At 34.4% G+C, this 16,838-nt stretch overlaps 1 protein-coding gene and 1 long non-coding RNA gene across 2 annotated transcripts; both read right to left on the bottom strand.

Annotated features, from left to right (window-relative positions):
- Nucleotides 1-392: 392 nt before the first annotated feature.
- On the bottom strand, nt 393-2,571 carry LOC129874455 (uncharacterized). The gene is made up of 4 exons (XR_008762897.1): nt 2,462-2,571; nt 2,276-2,371; nt 1,611-1,657; nt 393-563 (listed from the first exon to the last, which is right to left on the bottom strand). It is a non-coding gene; the product is annotated as an uncharacterized LOC129874455 (long non-coding RNA).
- A 9,665-nt stretch (nt 2,572-12,236) lies between these two features.
- LOC129875203 (putative late blight resistance protein homolog R1B-16) lies at nt 12,237-15,420 on the bottom strand. The gene has a single exon (XM_055950650.1). It carries the CDS (start codon nt 15,372-15,374, stop codon nt 12,738-12,740), a length of 2,637 nt encoding a protein of 878 aa, XP_055806625.1. The 5' UTR covers nt 15,375-15,420; the 3' UTR covers nt 12,237-12,737.
- Nucleotides 15,421-16,838: the final 1,418 nt, after the last annotated feature.

The raw sequence follows: 16,838 nt of genomic DNA, 5'->3' as shown, positions 1-16,838 counted from the left end.
ATAGCCCAGTTAAAAGAGTTACTTATGAAGTATACCTTAACAAGGCACCCTCCCCTGTCTCGATGCAAGTGTCATCAAATTTCATGTATTAGCTCTCATGGTCATATATGTCGGTTAAAGGTCTTATCCGACACAGTTTCAATTGAGGTATGAGTTCTTATGATGATTATGTGTCACGACCCAACTCCGTAGGCCATGACTGGTGCCCGAGTTGGGCACCCATACGTACCCTTAGCCCCACTTATTACATTAATCGAATAAACATAGGTAATGATTAGAAGGGATCTCTAAACAGATATAATGCACGAGGGCCGATAGGCCATCACGAAATACAAAAAAAAAAAAAAACATATATACAAAACCCACATCTCATGTCTACAGACCTCTACAGAATGATATGCTAGTTATATGACGGGACAAGGCCCCGCCGTACCCTGAACAACGTATATATATATATACAACAGAAAGTGTCAGTACCAAAATAGGGCTCCCGACAAAGAAGCACTGTCGAACAACATGGTGGATGTCCTAAGCGAGCGGATCAGCAAACCAATCATCTGTACCTGCGGGCATGTAACGCAGCCCCCGAAGAAAAGGGGTCAGTACGGAAAATGTACTGAGTATGTAAAGCATGGACTGAAATCAGTAAAGTCATTACCAGAGCAAAATGTACAAAAATGAGCAAAATATCCAAAAATATCAAATGTTTATCAAACCACATATAATGGATTGTAATAAGTAAAGTCATTACCGCGATAGAATGTACAAAACTGAGCAAAATGTCCAGAGATATCAAATGCTGATCAAAACCTCAGATAATGTATACAGAAAAACATATGCTATATCCGGCCCCATTATGGGACTCGGTGAACAAAGTGTGGTTTCCCTCCCATCATCGGCACCACGGCACAACATAACACTAGAGTAGGGAATATCTCCGTAACAAATCATATCATATCAGATGGCCATATCAAATCATATCATATCATATCATATCACAAATATATATGTACATGGCACAGCATAACTCCGTGGCATAATATTTACCACCCCATGGTACATGTCATACCTGCCCCCTCACGTCGGGACACGGCGAATAATGCAGAGAAATACGCACGAAAACATATCCTGGCTCAGGCTCAGTGAAAGAAGCATTGAGGCATCCACGAGTGAAGTAGTGAGAAACTATATGCAATTTAAATCAAATTTAAGACTCAATGAAATAATCAGAATGAGCTATCATTTAAAAATCAAGACGAGACTCCTGTCAAGTACCTTTCAAAAGTTACCCCGGATTATATCAAAATAAATCTTCTGGAATCATATAGACGTATCGAAGCATAATAAAATACCTTTTGGAAATCAAGGAATTGGCTATCCTAATGGCTCTAGGAATAGGAACCTCTTTGAAATTATATAAAAGTTATATTTTTGTTTCATAAATACCATACCAAAAGAAATATTAGCTTTACATACTTATGTCAAAACATAAAAATCGAAAAAATATGCTTTACATACTTATAACAAATACATGCCAAAAGAAAGAAAGGTTCGCTTTACATACTTATGACAAAGACATGCCAAAAGAAAGAAAGGTTCGCTTTACGTACCTCTTACGGATTACTCTTAACTATGCTCGCCTCGTCGTCTCTTGAACCTATTTAACATGAAATTAATACTAAAGTTAATAAATTTTCACTTTCCAATTTCCAACTCTACACCCAAGTAACCATAGGAATCATTTCCTTATCTATGTCTCTCAACTAGTTTATTACTAGCTCCGAATCTACCGAAAATCGGGCAGCATCTCCCCTATAACTTGAACATCCCCGAGTTTTCAACTCGGCCACCATGTCAACAACCATACCAACAACAACAGCCAGCAGCATGTATACAAGTAAAGCACTTCAAATTTACACAATACAAGCTCTATACAACTTATTCCAAACTACGGTACCAAAATAGAGTTTTTAACCTTTATTTCGTAAAATATGTAGTCATACCAAACGGAGGGTTGTGTGGCTGCAACCAGAAGCAACTACATCCATTTTTGAGTACTTTACAGCCCTACAACACGCAATTAAACCTCCACCAAACAGCAGCACCACAACAACAACACACTATGCGACTTCGATTTAACTACTACTACTTCCATTTAGTTTGTTTCCAACGTCAAACATCCTTATACATTTTTTTCCACTTCCAGCATATTTTAAGACATGTAATATACTTCATAACATCATCATAAAGTCCAGTTTAAAACAGAAAACTTTACCTTTCCCGAAATTCACCAAAACTCGCCAAAACTTGCCTCGGAATTTCCTTTAGCGCAGCTGAAACTTAGGGACTGTTTGGTAACGTTTTGGGCTGCCTAAAACCATAAAATTTCATTACTAACATCTTCATAACATCATGGTATAGCTCATATAATTAATTCTTGGAACGGAATCGGAGAACTTACCTTTTTCTCCTCCCAAAATCGTAGCTCTTTCCTTGTTTCTAGCCTAAGTTTCTCTTCTCTTCTCTTCTCTCTTTCTCTTGTTATTTCGTTTTGTTTCTCTTGAAATCTCTAGATAGTTATGGAAATTAATGAGTCATAAGACTCATATATATATACAACTTTAGGGGTGACACATGTCATTCCCTAAGTGGTGACACGTGTCAAGCCCTAAGTGGCGACAAATGTCAAGATCTAAGTGGTGACACATGTCAAGGTTTCATTGGTCCAACACACCCCTTTTCTCCAATCATGGGCTGCCATGTGGCATGTGGGACCCACATGAGTCTTCTTGAAGACTTTGTGAAATTCCCATTTTACCCCTAGCCTTCCACAATATTACCATAGGCCACTTTGCGAATTTTCCTTTTTGCCCTTTGCCTTTTCCAATATTTCCACACTATTAATGATCATAAATAATATTCATATCCAACTTGTATATTAAATAAATTTTGGAAGATGTCCATTCCCTTAACTTTACCACGTCTACCTTAAAACATCCAACCGTATAAAATACGGGATATAACATCCTCCATGAGAAATTCCAATTTTTGGCCCTTACTTTTTCTAATATTTCCAAATTAAAATTCCAATTTAGTCATAAAATTTTTGTATCCAACAAGATCAACCATAGCCTTGCCCTTGACTTATTACCGTTATCCCGAAATGCCCTAATGTGCAAAATACGGGTTATAACATTATGAGATTCTTTTGATGCATTTACCAATGAGATAAATGTTTAATGTTTTCGTGATTTTAGACAAGCTTTAAAGATATTGGTCTTACATCCCGTGATTCATATTGATTATGTCCTATCCTTATTGTTCATACATATTCTCACATACTTAGTGCACTCCATGTACTAATGCATATTTTTGCCTACATTGTATCATAATATAGGGGCCGTCGATCACGTTCATTATCCTCCCGCTCATGGCTAGAGTTTGTTAGCGTTTATTGTTGGTGAGTCCTCATGTTCCGAGGACAAGACATTTTATTTCCTATGAATATTGTGACTTTCTTATATTTCTATATTAGGTGAGTTGGGAGATTGTCTCATTCCCCCATCTAGTATTAGAGGCATGTTAGATAGTACGAGTCTATGTTGTCGCTTTTCATTTTTTAGACTTATGTCCAATATAAGATTTTATTTCTCTATCGTGATTTAGCTTTATCACTTAATTTCCTTATGTATTCTCATGAATGATATGATAAGAGGCTTGGTTGGAGTCATTTGGGATTCTAATTGCCGTGTTACGACTAGGCCCTAGGTCGGGTAGTGACAAATCCCAACTCAATCAAACGTCCACTTTACACCTTATTTGGATGGTTGTTACCTATTTTATTGTATCATATTGTTAATTTAGATATAATGTTTGTTTTGGTTGTTACTAAAATTTCATTGTATCATACTGTTTAAATCCATTCTCTTTACTTATTATTTCATAATCTTATTTTATCCCTTACTCTACCTTTTTACCTTATATTCTATGTTTATTATTCAAATTGTTGATGTGTTACATTATGTAAGAGAAAATGGCATAAATAGTCTCTTAACTATAGAAGTAGGTTTACAATGATCCTTTAATTGTACACTTGCCGAATTTAGTCCTTTAACTATTCAAAAACTTATCAGGTTTGGTTCCTTAACTATACACTTACCAATTTTAATCCCTTAAGTATTTAAAAACTTATCAAGATTGGTCTTTGTCCATTTTTTTATACAAAAAACTTTGGTTTATATTAATAGGATCCATGCCTATGTGAAACTAAATTCTTAAGCCATTTTCTAGTTGTTTCTCTCTCCCCGCTATTTATTTTTTCAAATTACTTTTATGAAAAAAATTTAACCTCAACAATTCAAAATAAAATTCACGAGGAAAGGAAATATAACTCATAATTTTATTCAGCGGATGATAAATGAAGCATATTGTTGCTACCAATGACTTGAATATACTGAAATTTACTATAAAAAGAAAAAAAAATTATCTGTTAGGTGTGGGGAGAGATTTATTAATATTTAATAAAAATAAATTTCTTGCAATGAAAATAAAAACTAAAAGTTCTTTTCTCACATGCTTTGATTCCAAATTTTGTACTCCAACGACTTTATTGAAGAGAATTTGTTTAATTTTTCAGAAGTTGAAATTATAAAATAGTAGATTTGCAACTCTTTTTTTAGCTTCTTTTTTTTTTAATTTTGAAATAGATCGATTTTATAATTCTGTTCATTTTATTTTACGTAAAGAAATTTGAGTAATAAGATTAAATCTTTAATTTTTCTTTTGTATGGAAAATAAAATTAAAAAAAATTGTGTTGATTATGATTTGTTAACTGCTAAAGAAGAGAATTGTCACAACCCAAGCTAGGCCCTAGGTGTGACACAGTGATTAGAATCCCAAATGACTCCAACCAAGCCTCTTAGCATATCATACATGAGCATACCTAAGGTAAATAAATAAAGGCGAAACCTATCGGTGACCCTCTAAAGTTGACACCAACTTTTACTTAGACACCTCAACTAGGCTTTGTTCATTTTAGACACCTCAAGTAAGACTCCGATGTGTTATTTTGACACTTTGTGCTGACTTGACACATTGCGTGTGCTGCACCCATTTTAAACGCGTGAAAAACGGATTTTTCTTTAAAAATATTTTTTTATTATTTTTTTTGTTGTTTTTCTTCTTCTTCATTTCTGCCATCATTTTTTCTTCTTTTTCTTCTTCTTCTTCATTGAGTGTTCTTCTTTTACAAATTCCTTTTACAAAATACAATCTTTCTCCATTTTCGTCAACACCCATTTTTCCAAAATCCATAAATTCCCCTCCCCCAATCTCTCCAGACGATTCAAGAATCGTTGATAGACTTGTTTACATATTCACTAAGCCTCTCGATTCATTTATTTTTTAATTGGACTTAGAATTTTGTTGTGGGTTCTTTAAAATTTGAATTCTTTAACAATTTCAAAGAAAATAATTTTAGATTTGTATTAATCTTGTCGGAACAAATGGAGGTTCATCGAATTTTTTGATCCAATTTGATTTATATTTTTATTTGCCATTATAGCTCTATTTTTTCCTCTTTAGATGATATGGATAGCGTTGGGTGGGTGTTGGAGGAGAAGATTTGGTGGAAGGGGGAGGGGTTGGGATGGGGTGGGTGAGGTTGGAGAAGATGATGGCGGGGTGGGGGAGCGGTTGGGGTGGATAGGGTTGGAGAAGATGACGGTGGGGTGGGGGAGCGGTTGGGGTGGGTAGGGTTGGAGAAGATGACGGCGGGGTGGGTAGGGTTGGAGAAGATGACGGCGGGGTGGGTGGGGTTAATAGTTGTTAATTTTTGGTTTTTTTAAAAAATATTATTTGGATTAAAAAAATGTCACGTGTCATCAAATAATTGGTTATTTTTTTCTATTCAAAAGTCATTATTTGATAATTATTTTTGATATATATTTATTCCAGTGTCTTTATTTAATTTGTTGTTTTTGATACGTCAGGCGAGTGCATTACACACACTTAATATATCTTGGTGATTGTCAAAAAAGTATAAAAATAACACATTGGAGCCTTACTTGAGGTGTCTAAAATGAACAAAGCCTAGTTGAGGTGTCTAAGTGAAAGTTGGTGCCAACTTTAGGGGGCCACTGATGGACATAGATGCAGAAGTAAAATCTCAACATGAAAAATCTCAAAAAGAGAATAAGTCTCAAATGGAAAGACGACATAGACTCCATGAACATCAAATGTGCATCTACTAATCTAGATGGGGTCATAAAAAAGTTCCTAGTTCACCCAAATTTAAAAGATAAAGTCATAAAACGATGAAAAGATAAATGTCTCGTCCTCGAAATATGAGGACTCACCAACAATGAGAAAGTAATGCTCAATTCTAGCCGCGAGTGGGTGGTGCGTGATGCTCGTTGGACCCTACATTATGATACAATGTATGCAAAAATATGCTTTAATACATGGAATGCACTAAATATGTGAGAAGTATGCATGAACAAGGAAAAATAACACATAATCAATATGAGCATGGGATGAATGACCAATATCATGAAAACATGAGTAAAACTTGAAAATATTTGAATAATATCATAACCATGTGGTCAATGCAGTTACCGATGTTGAGAGAGAAACCCCGACCATATTATGAGTTATAAAAGAATAATATTTATTTATTAATAATTTAATTTCTTTCCTAAGCTTTGTCATCTTATCAATCATTTGGTAACTTTTTTTTTGAAATTAATTAGTTGAAAAAATATAAAAAATATTTAATCTTCAAAAATCATAAGTAGGTAGCAACAATCAAGTCATATCTTACCTTTTAATCTTTGTTATCAATACTCACATAATCTCAAAATTAGTCAATACCCTTATACTTCTCTAAATTGATTTGTAACTCCCTAGTGTAGTTGAGTGCAAGAAGGTAGAAACAGCTTCTCTCTTTGACAAGTCCTCAAATAAAACGTGAAGCAGTTTGGTCTGAATTCTTCTTGCTCAGTCAGATTGTTTTAATCTCTTCTCTTTTCTCCTCTATAAATCTTCGATAAAAATTCATTTAGGGTTTTCAAACCCCATTAATGGTAGCAACAATTATCGATGTTGAGATAGCAACCCCGGCGAAAATGACCGTCTTTTGCAAGAATGCATACCCAGAGGTGGATTTTCTCTCATCTAAATTTCCTTCCCAATCAACATCAGTGTAGCCTTTGAGTTGAAAATCATTTCCTTGATAACATAAGGAATAATCAATTGTACCTTTGAGATAACTCAATATCCTTTTAACTGCTTTCCAATGTTGTGGTCCTGGGTCGGATTGATATCTGCTAACTAGCCCTATGGCATAACAAATATCCGTCCTTGTACACATCATATCATACACAAGACTTCCAATTGCATTGACATAATGAACTTTTCTCATTTGTTCCTTCTCTTGTAGAATCTGAGGGCACATCATTCAGTTCAAAGCTTCACTTTTAGAAATTGGAGTGTTTATGAGTTTGCAGTCTTGCATATTAAAGCGTTCAAAAACTTTCTTAATGTAAGGTTCTTCTAAAAGAGATAACAATCTCTTCGAATGATCTCTTGAAATCTTAACTTCAAGAATGTATGCTACTTCACCCATATCTTTCATTTCAAAAATATATGATAACCACTCTTTTGTTTCTTTTATAAATCAATGTCACTTGCAGCTATTAGTATGTCGTCTACATACAATGATAAGATGACAAACTTATCTTTGAATCTTTTGATATACACATAATGGTCTTCATGAATCATACCAAATCCATATGATATGATCGCATTATGAAAACGATGTACCATTGTCTAGAAGATTGTTTAAGGCCATAAATCGACCTTTGAAGTCGACATACTTTATTTTCTTCGTCTTTTTTCATGAAACCTACAGGTTGTTCCATATAGATTTCTTCTTATAGTTCTCCATTGAGAAATGCAGTTTTCACATCCATTTGATGCAATTCAAGATCCAACTTAACCAATATAGACAAAATTAATTTTATTGAAGTAAAACGTACAACAGGTGAAAAAATTTCTTCATAATCAATTCCTTCTTGTTGTGTGTATCCCTTCGCTACTAGGTGAGCTTTGAATCTTTCGATACTACCATCTACCTTCACTTGATTCTGAGAATCCATTTATTTCCAATAGCTTTTCGACCTATGGGTAGATCAACCAATTTCCATACTTGGTTAGATTTCATTGACTCCATCTCCTCATCCATAGCTTTAAACCATTTTTCTTTAGCGGGGCATGTGAGAGCCTCATTTATATTTCTTGGATCTTCATCATCCGGAGTTACTATAAATACTTTCCCTTCGATCTCAAATCGATGATAGGGAATTTGTGGATGACTTGTTCATCGAGGTTGAGATTGACAAATTAATTTATCAATTGGTAAGTTACTCCCACTCAGACCAGCAATATCAATATGATTTGTTTCAGATGGTGTATCTGTGGAAATAGGAACTGATCCATTATCATTAAAATGACTCCCACTCAAATTCATTTGAACTTCGACAGTGAAAATGGTCTGGTCCGTAGTTTCATAAAGAGATAAGTCTTGACCTATTTCGCCCTGCTTTCATTCTTTATGAATGTAACATCATGTGACTCAATTTCATTTACAGTGCCACTATTTTTTCACCTATGAACACATAACCCTTAGATTGTTCAGAGTATCTTATAAAGATACATTTTCTTCCCCTTGTACCTAATTTTGCATATTGAGAAGAAGGATTATGAATAAAAGTAGCACAACCCCAAGGCTTCAAAATGCTTAAATCAGGTTTTTGTTTAGTCCATAACTCATATAGCGTAGTTGTAACTGATTTTGAAGGACACGATTAAGTACAAATGCAACAATGAGCACAATATCACCCCAATAGGTGATTGGCAATTTTGTTTGCGCTATCATCGACCTAATCATTTCTAACAAGGTTCTATTTTGTCGTTCCACAATACCATTTTGTTGTGGAATATAAGGATTAATTAATTGTCTTTGAATTCTCTTTTCTTCACACAATCGTTTGAACTCATCAGAAAATTACTCTCTTCCTCGATCGGTTCTTAGAGCTTTTATTTTTATATCTAATTGATTCTCAAGTAAGTTCATAAACTTAATGAAGCAACTTAAAGCTTCAGATTTGTGAGAAATCAGATATACATAATCAAATCCAGTAAAATCATCAATAAAAGTGGTAAAGTAAATAGCACCATGTCTTGCCCTTATATTCATTGGACCACAGATGTCAGAATGAATTAATTGCAATGGAGTATCAGTTCTTGTGCCTTTCCCAAATGGTTTTCTTGCAGTTTTTCCGGCTAAGCAAGATTCACAAGTAGACAATTCTACTTTATCTATTGTGCCAAGCAAACCTTCCTTAGCTAAGCGATTCATTCTTTGTTGACCAATATGTCCAAGCCTAGCATACCATGTATTTACATCATTCTCATAATTAGAAGACATAGATAAGGAAAAACTAATATTATTATTATTGGGACTTTGACAAACGTCCAATACAAAGAACAGATCGTATAAACAATCAGTTCCATATTTTGTCTTGTCCAAATACATATCCATACCATGTTCATAAAAGAATAAATTAAATCCCAACTTAATCAACATTCAGACAGAAATTAGATTACGATCAATTGATGGAGAAAATAACACATCATGTAGGAGTAGAGTTCGGCCACCACACATTTCAACTTTGCAGATACCAATCCCCTTAACCTCCTCTTTGGAGTAATTTCCTACATACACCCATTTGGATCCTTGTGGGATTCGTGGTAATCTACGAAAGCATCTCTTTCCGTTGCTATATATTCGGTGGCTCCCGAGTCTACAATTCACATAGGAAGTGACTCAGTTAAAAAAGCAGAACAAGAAACATTTACATCACTATGTAAATTGTTCATAAGGTCATGTACCTTTTTAGGCTAAGGACAATCACGAGCAAAGTATCCGTTGTTCTTACAATTATAGCACTTAAGCTTAGCCACATTTCGATAAATCATTGGAGAAGAAATATTTTTCTCTCCATGTTGGTTAACTTTAGGTTTATTTAAGCTTTTCACATATTGGAGCGTATTACCATTTTCAGGAAGTGTCATAGACACATTTAGAGCTTCAAGAGTTTCATGCTCTTTCAGGACATAATTGGTTTTCATGTTCCATATTTCACAGTTATCACTTTTGTTAAGCTCGACAATAATATTTTTTGCAGCAGTTGACATACTGATTAAACAAGTATAAAATTATGTTAGACAATTATGTACAAATTATAGCCTAAATTCATATACATATTTGTTCTTGAGATAATTAACTATGTCAATATTCATTTCACATTAGGTTCAGATTCGAAAGTTCACTAAGTTCCCAATCATCATCCAAATTTCAATATGTCATAAATCTAACACAATCAATTATCTAAGTACTACTTATCTTAAATCACATAATTCAAGACTAAATATGCATAATTCTATAACAAATATAGAAAAATTTCAACTAAGAATGTAATTGCATAAATAATATAAATTTAAATTCATACAACTACAAATACATACAAATAATATACACATTATCACTATAATATCTCTTTGTGAACAGGAATAGATAAAATAAAAACTATATGCAACTCTATAGACAATTTATATCTTATAGGTAGACAATGAGAATGACACACAGTCTTCTTAACTATCAAGTCAATGTATTTATCCATAAAATGTTGGACTAATGACTTATAAGATCTCAACTTTTTGAGATGTAACTTATGCTAAGATTTGTCAAGTAAGTTCTTTTGAAAAACATCAGGCAAGGCAATGCAGACCGTAAAACCATATATTTCTTCTCCACGGTTAATGAACTCTGAGCCCACACAACTTCTTGAATTAACTTGTTAATCCTCGTTATGTGTTTCACAAATCTTGTAAGATCATCATCTAGAACATTAGCTTCTGGCAAAAGATTAACCAAATTGTCAATCAAAGTTTTCATTCTATCCTTCTGTTGCTTTGTGAAAACTCGTCTGGGTGTCCTTATCATTACCATGAGTTTTTGTAACACATACAAAAAATGATTAGGACTAACCATGTATCAACAAAATTATATGAAGTTTAACAAAAAAAAAACTCAATTACGATCTACTCTCAAATTTTATAATAATTGAGTGCCTATAAAAATGATCATCTTAAAAACGGATGACTTTATTATATTTTTAAAAAAACTTCAATCGATATTTTTTTTTCACTGTATCAACATTAGAGTTCCCAACATATGCTAAACATACACTATATCTAAACTTCTTCTCTTTCCCATTTTTTTCAATGAGAAGATATCTCATTCAATCAAAAAAAATAAAGAACCTTCTGCACTTTCCATAAAACTAATGGATAAACTTTTTCAATTTAAAAACTATATTTTCCAATATATTTTCTTAAGCAAAAAGCAATCTGGTTTCAAAAAGTATACAAAAACAAAACAAAAAAAACAATCACTGCAACATTATTAAAAGAACAAACACAAAGGGCAAATAAATTTGTTTAAATTTGTTCCCTCATGCGTCATCACTGTTCATTATCTGTCTTAACAGTTTTTCTTCTTTTCCGTCTGTTACAAAAAAAACTTACGAAGACTAAAAAAAAATATTCCATCATGAAGAACCTAATCAAACACATAACTTGCAGGATCATTCAATTTGTTTCGCTAGTCTAATAGTGTAATCACATCTATAGAGACACGAACTACACCAAAAAATCACATTCTATGAATCGTACCTTGTCACAGAATAGTTCCAATACTTTTCGTAGAAGAAATCTTTACAAGAATCTTTTTAGAACTTTACAGGAATTAGAGAACAAGAAGGAAAAAAGAACTTTTTCTTTCTGATTTTCGTGATGAAAAGATGTGTTATTTGTTTTCAACAGAAACCTTTTATAAGCCTAAAAGGACATTACTATTCAAATAGTTGTGTCTTATTTCCAATCAAATGATTGTCTTTTCTCTTGATATTTATTAATATATCTAATACATAATTATATATTTAATCTAATGAATCCGGATTGACCCAAATGGGTACCCGTACAATCTCCTTCATGTGGGTTTGCAGAATAGGCTCATACCAGAAACTGAAATAAATTTCAAAACATGAAGATAAGCTTAAATAAATTGAAACATGTTAAACGTAATTTAAATGTGGAAGTCCACCAAGTTTCTTTATGAGTAATTGGCATATTGTTTTTGATAAATACTTGACCTAAGCACCTAAGCCTTTATTTTTTTTAAGGGTACAAAAAAAATCACCTAGGTGTGATGTGCAGTTACCAAAAATAAAAAATCAGTTTGTTGGAATGAAGTGAGTAAACTTATCATTCTCTCAGGTTCCAGTACATTTTAAATTACAAATATTCTCTGTTTCGCCTTCGTGTCCTTGTTTCTGCTCTTTCAAAACCATCTACTAAACAATTGCTTGTCCTAGTGTTCCAAATTGTCCTGGAGTTATTTGAAGTCCTACCTTTTTCCAACTCAGCAGCAGTTGTTTCCAAGTTTCCGACATGCACCATTTTAGTTCAAATAATTCAGAAACATGTAACAAATCTGAGCTGTAAACTTGCAATGTATGAATAGTATTTTGCATCTTTATAGCCTTGTTCACAGAGGATACACCTGTTGCAGACTATCATTCCTCTTCTTCGTAAATTCTGTTGTCATACAGGCCTAACTGATACAAACCTCAACAGAACTTGCATAGTAATCTTCAATGTCATGTTGAATTTGCTTCGCGGAATTCCCTACAGATTGTGCACATCCTCTTATATCAATTAGCTCAAGTGTGGTTATTTGTGCAAAATCTTGAGGTATTGAATCCAAGTACCAGCAAGCCTTGACGAACAATCGTTCAAGGCATGGGAAGTGAGTACTATCGGCTCTCCAGTACCATATGCTCAAACGTTTGAGTAGCAAGTATTTCAAGCAAGGAAATCCTTCCTTAACTACCTCCCACTCCATGCCTACACAAGCATCATATTCTAGCTTGAGGGCCTCGAGTTTGGGCAATTTAGCAATGATGCTCAAATCCTCCAACAACAAACAAGTCCCACTTAAGGCTAAATTCTTAAGGTTTTCTGGAAAAGCACCCGGAGAAGGTAGGAGCAAAGGTGGAAAATCATCTTCAGGAGGAAGATCTCGTGGACCAGCAATACGAAATTCCAATTCCTCAAGCTGATCTAAGTAGCGGAAATAGAGAATGTCCTTGCTCCTACGAAAGTCTTCTCTGATGCCACATATTTGCAACTTCTTTAAGTTGGGAAGTAGTCTAAAGACGGACCAAGTACAGAATAACGGATTCCATCCAAATAGACTAAGCAAATTTTTCAGAACCAAACTTTTCTCTTTATGCTCGTGATAACGCAAGTAATTCCAGTCCAGACAGAGGTGACTCAATTGCGGTATTGTCAAAATATCTGATGGTAATATGAAAGGATATCGCGAGATCTCGTGATGTGAAACCTTAAGTATAAAAGTTTGCAGATAATGTAGGCTAGATATCGATAGAGGAATGTCTAGTGATGAAGGTATATCTTCTCCTAGACGGCTTTGCAAGCCTGGGGAAAGAGTCAAAGCTAGATATCTCAAGTGAATTAGATCAAGTATCCAACTAGGAAAACTAAAACACCTCAATAAAGCAAGATCTAGTACTCTTACTAGCTTGAAACGCGATAACTCTGGCTTGAACCCTCGATATCTATAAAAAAGGAAAATAGCGCAGGCCTCACTACTATTACCACACCTAGCTAACTCTTCTCCATTTTGAATACTGATCCGACCACGTCTCTTAGAGGCGATATGCATGGATTGTGCATATGGAGTAGTTTGATATTCATTCTTTCCTCCATTATCATTCAAAAAATTCAAGTTTCGAGCTTCTTTCAAGCAGAATTCACGGATTACATCATGAATTCTACAACTCTTGAGTTTTCCATCAAAACTCAAATGGTGCACGAAAACTAAACTTCTATCTATAAGATCTTTCAGATATTTCTCCGCCATTTCTTTAATGCTTTTCGTCTCTTCTACCTTCAAAAATCCTTCTACAACCCATAATTCCATTAATTTATCAACAAAAATCACTTCATCCTCCGGGAAGATTGCAAAATATAGAAAGCATGATTTTAAGTGTTGTGGCAAGTGATGGTAACTCAAAGCTAGCACTCTTGAGCAATGATCATCAAGATTTGTGCTTACCATTGAACTTACATTTTCTGCTACACCTTTCCACTCATTCAATGTTTTTCCTATTTTGGAAAGAAGTCCAGCAATTACAACAATTGCTAGAGGCAATCCTTTGCATTCTAGAGCAATTTGTTTCCCAAGTTGTTCAAATTCAGAGGGAAAAAAGGCTTTTGCAAAGACCTTTTCACACAATAAACTCCAACTTTCATCAAAATTCATGAAGCGCATTCGATAAGGAGGATTACCTAAGTTAGCATATTCAGCCACCTTCATATCCCGAGTAGTCAGGAGTATTCGACTTCCACAATTAGATTCTGAGAGACATAGTTTTATATCATCCCAAGCTCCTTTAGTCCATATATCATCGATGACTACCAAGTACCTCCTGCCTTTTAGAAGCTTTTGCAGTCGGTCTGCTAGTTCCCCATCATCGTGCTGCTCATGAAATTCATCGGTCTTCCCAATTATACAAGAAAGAAGGCCTATGAGTACAACTCTCGCGCAATACCCTTGTGAAACAATAGCTTTTGCACGAATGTCAAAACGAGACATAATGAACGGATCATTATAAATCTTGTTAGCCAGAGTTGTCTTTCCTATACCTCCAATACCTACAATTGACACAACTTGTAGTTCCCTCGTTCCTCGAGCAAGTTGATCCTGCATCATTTCAAATTCATTTTCATGGCCAACCATCATATTCTCCTCATCAGGCTCAAATGCATATTGAGATGCACTTGGTAGGGTCAGTATTTGTAGTTTCACATCTTCCATGTCCAACCTAGTTTCCAACCACTTGTTTATAGCGGAATCAATATGCAATAATGCCTGTTTCAATACGAAACGAAGTTCCCAAAATTCTATTTTTCGCGTGATTTCGTTTTCTGCTAAGAAAACTTTTCTTGATTCTGAGTCAACCAAATCTTCTGTGCTACATACTAGCTCTGTGATTTCACCTTCCAAGCTTGTCAACGCCTCTAAATGGCCGGTTATTAGACAGTTTTTCTCCAAAATAGATCTCAAAGATTCAAACCTCTCATAAAAAGATTGCAAATTATACCCAGTAAGTTGCATTGATTGATGTATGGTTCTCATAAGAGAAGTAATAGCAGCATAAGCCATAACTCTTTTTCTTTTCTTTTCTCTGTTTCTCAATCTTGTGTGTGTGGTGTTGGGACTTGGGAGTTTCAATTTAAAAAATTGGAAAAAAAGCTAGTCACCATCATACATAAAGACTAAAGAGCCACAATATTATTCTCAATAAAACAAAATTAAACAACTTGCTTTAAGTACTTCAAATAAACAAAGCAGAAAGATTGCAAAGTTAGCTGGATCTTGGAATTCACACATTGAATACTTCTCCCTTAGTCCCAAAATAAATATTATTTTAGCCAAATAAATAAAGAAATCATGCCTATTAAGAAATAAAAAATATGTGTAATTTACTTAATTACCCTTGTTTAATAAAAACATGTCTTGAGAATTGAAGATAAGACTATAAGACTAGAGATGAAAAAACCTAGAATTTAGGCGTAATAAATAAATGTATCATTTAACTTGTGTTCACCTTTTATCTATGTTTATCAATTTTCGATGTGCATAAAGAGATTCTTAAACTTGTATAAAGTTAAACAAGTAGACATATCCGTCCTATTTAGCTTCTTATGTGTATGATGCCATACAAAAAAAATGTATCTACTTGTTAAATTTTACATAAATTTAAGTATCTACTTATTTACGTTCAAAGTTGAAGACACTGATACGAGCTAAGATCAAGTTAAAAAACCTAGAATTTAGGAATACTACATAAATATATCTTTTTAACTTGTTCACCTGATATTTATGATTTTCAACTTTCGGTATGCATAAAGAAATATTTAAATTTTTATAAAATTGAACAAGTAGACACATCCATCATATGTAGCGTCTAATGTGTATGATGACACGTAAAAGACATGTATCTACTTGTTAAAAACATGTTTATGTATTATACCTAGAATTTATCGTTTCATTACTTCTACATAATGTTGGTAGATTTACCATATCCACTCTAGACGACTCGGTCAATTTGTATCTTCACATGCCAAATTGTACTCAAGTTATTTATATATGTTCACCTAACTTCAGATCATTCATTGACTTATTATACAAAAAAATATATTGCCCAAATAGTCTAAGTAATAAATATATTGCCCGGTGCACTGGTAAAGTTGCTGCCATGTGACCAGGAGGTCACGGGTTCAAGCCTTGGAAACAGCCTCTGGCAGAAATGCAAGGTAAGGCTGCGTACAACAGACCCTTGTGGTCGGGCCCTTCCCCGGACCCTGCGCATAGCGGGAGCTTAAGTGCACCGGGCTGCCCTTTTTTTTTTTTTATATTTATTATAATATCAGAAGGGGAGCCTTGGAGTAACTGGTAAAGTTGCTGCCATGTGACCAGGAGGTCACGGGTTCAAGCCTTGGAAACAGCCTCTGGCAGAAATGCAAGGTAAGGCTGCGTACAATAGACCCTTGTGGTCGGGCCCTTCTCCGGACCCTGCGCATAGCGGGAGCTTAAGTGCACCGGGCTGCCCATATTTATTATAAT

The sequence above is a fragment of the Solanum dulcamara genome, chromosome 11 (assembly GCF_947179165.1).
Source record: "Solanum dulcamara chromosome 11, daSolDulc1.2, whole genome shotgun sequence".
Lineage (NCBI taxonomy): Eukaryota > Viridiplantae > Streptophyta > Magnoliopsida > Solanales > Solanaceae > Solanum > Solanum dulcamara.
Note: the sequence above shows the minus strand (reverse complement) of the source record. Positions and strands in the feature narration are given on the sequence as shown.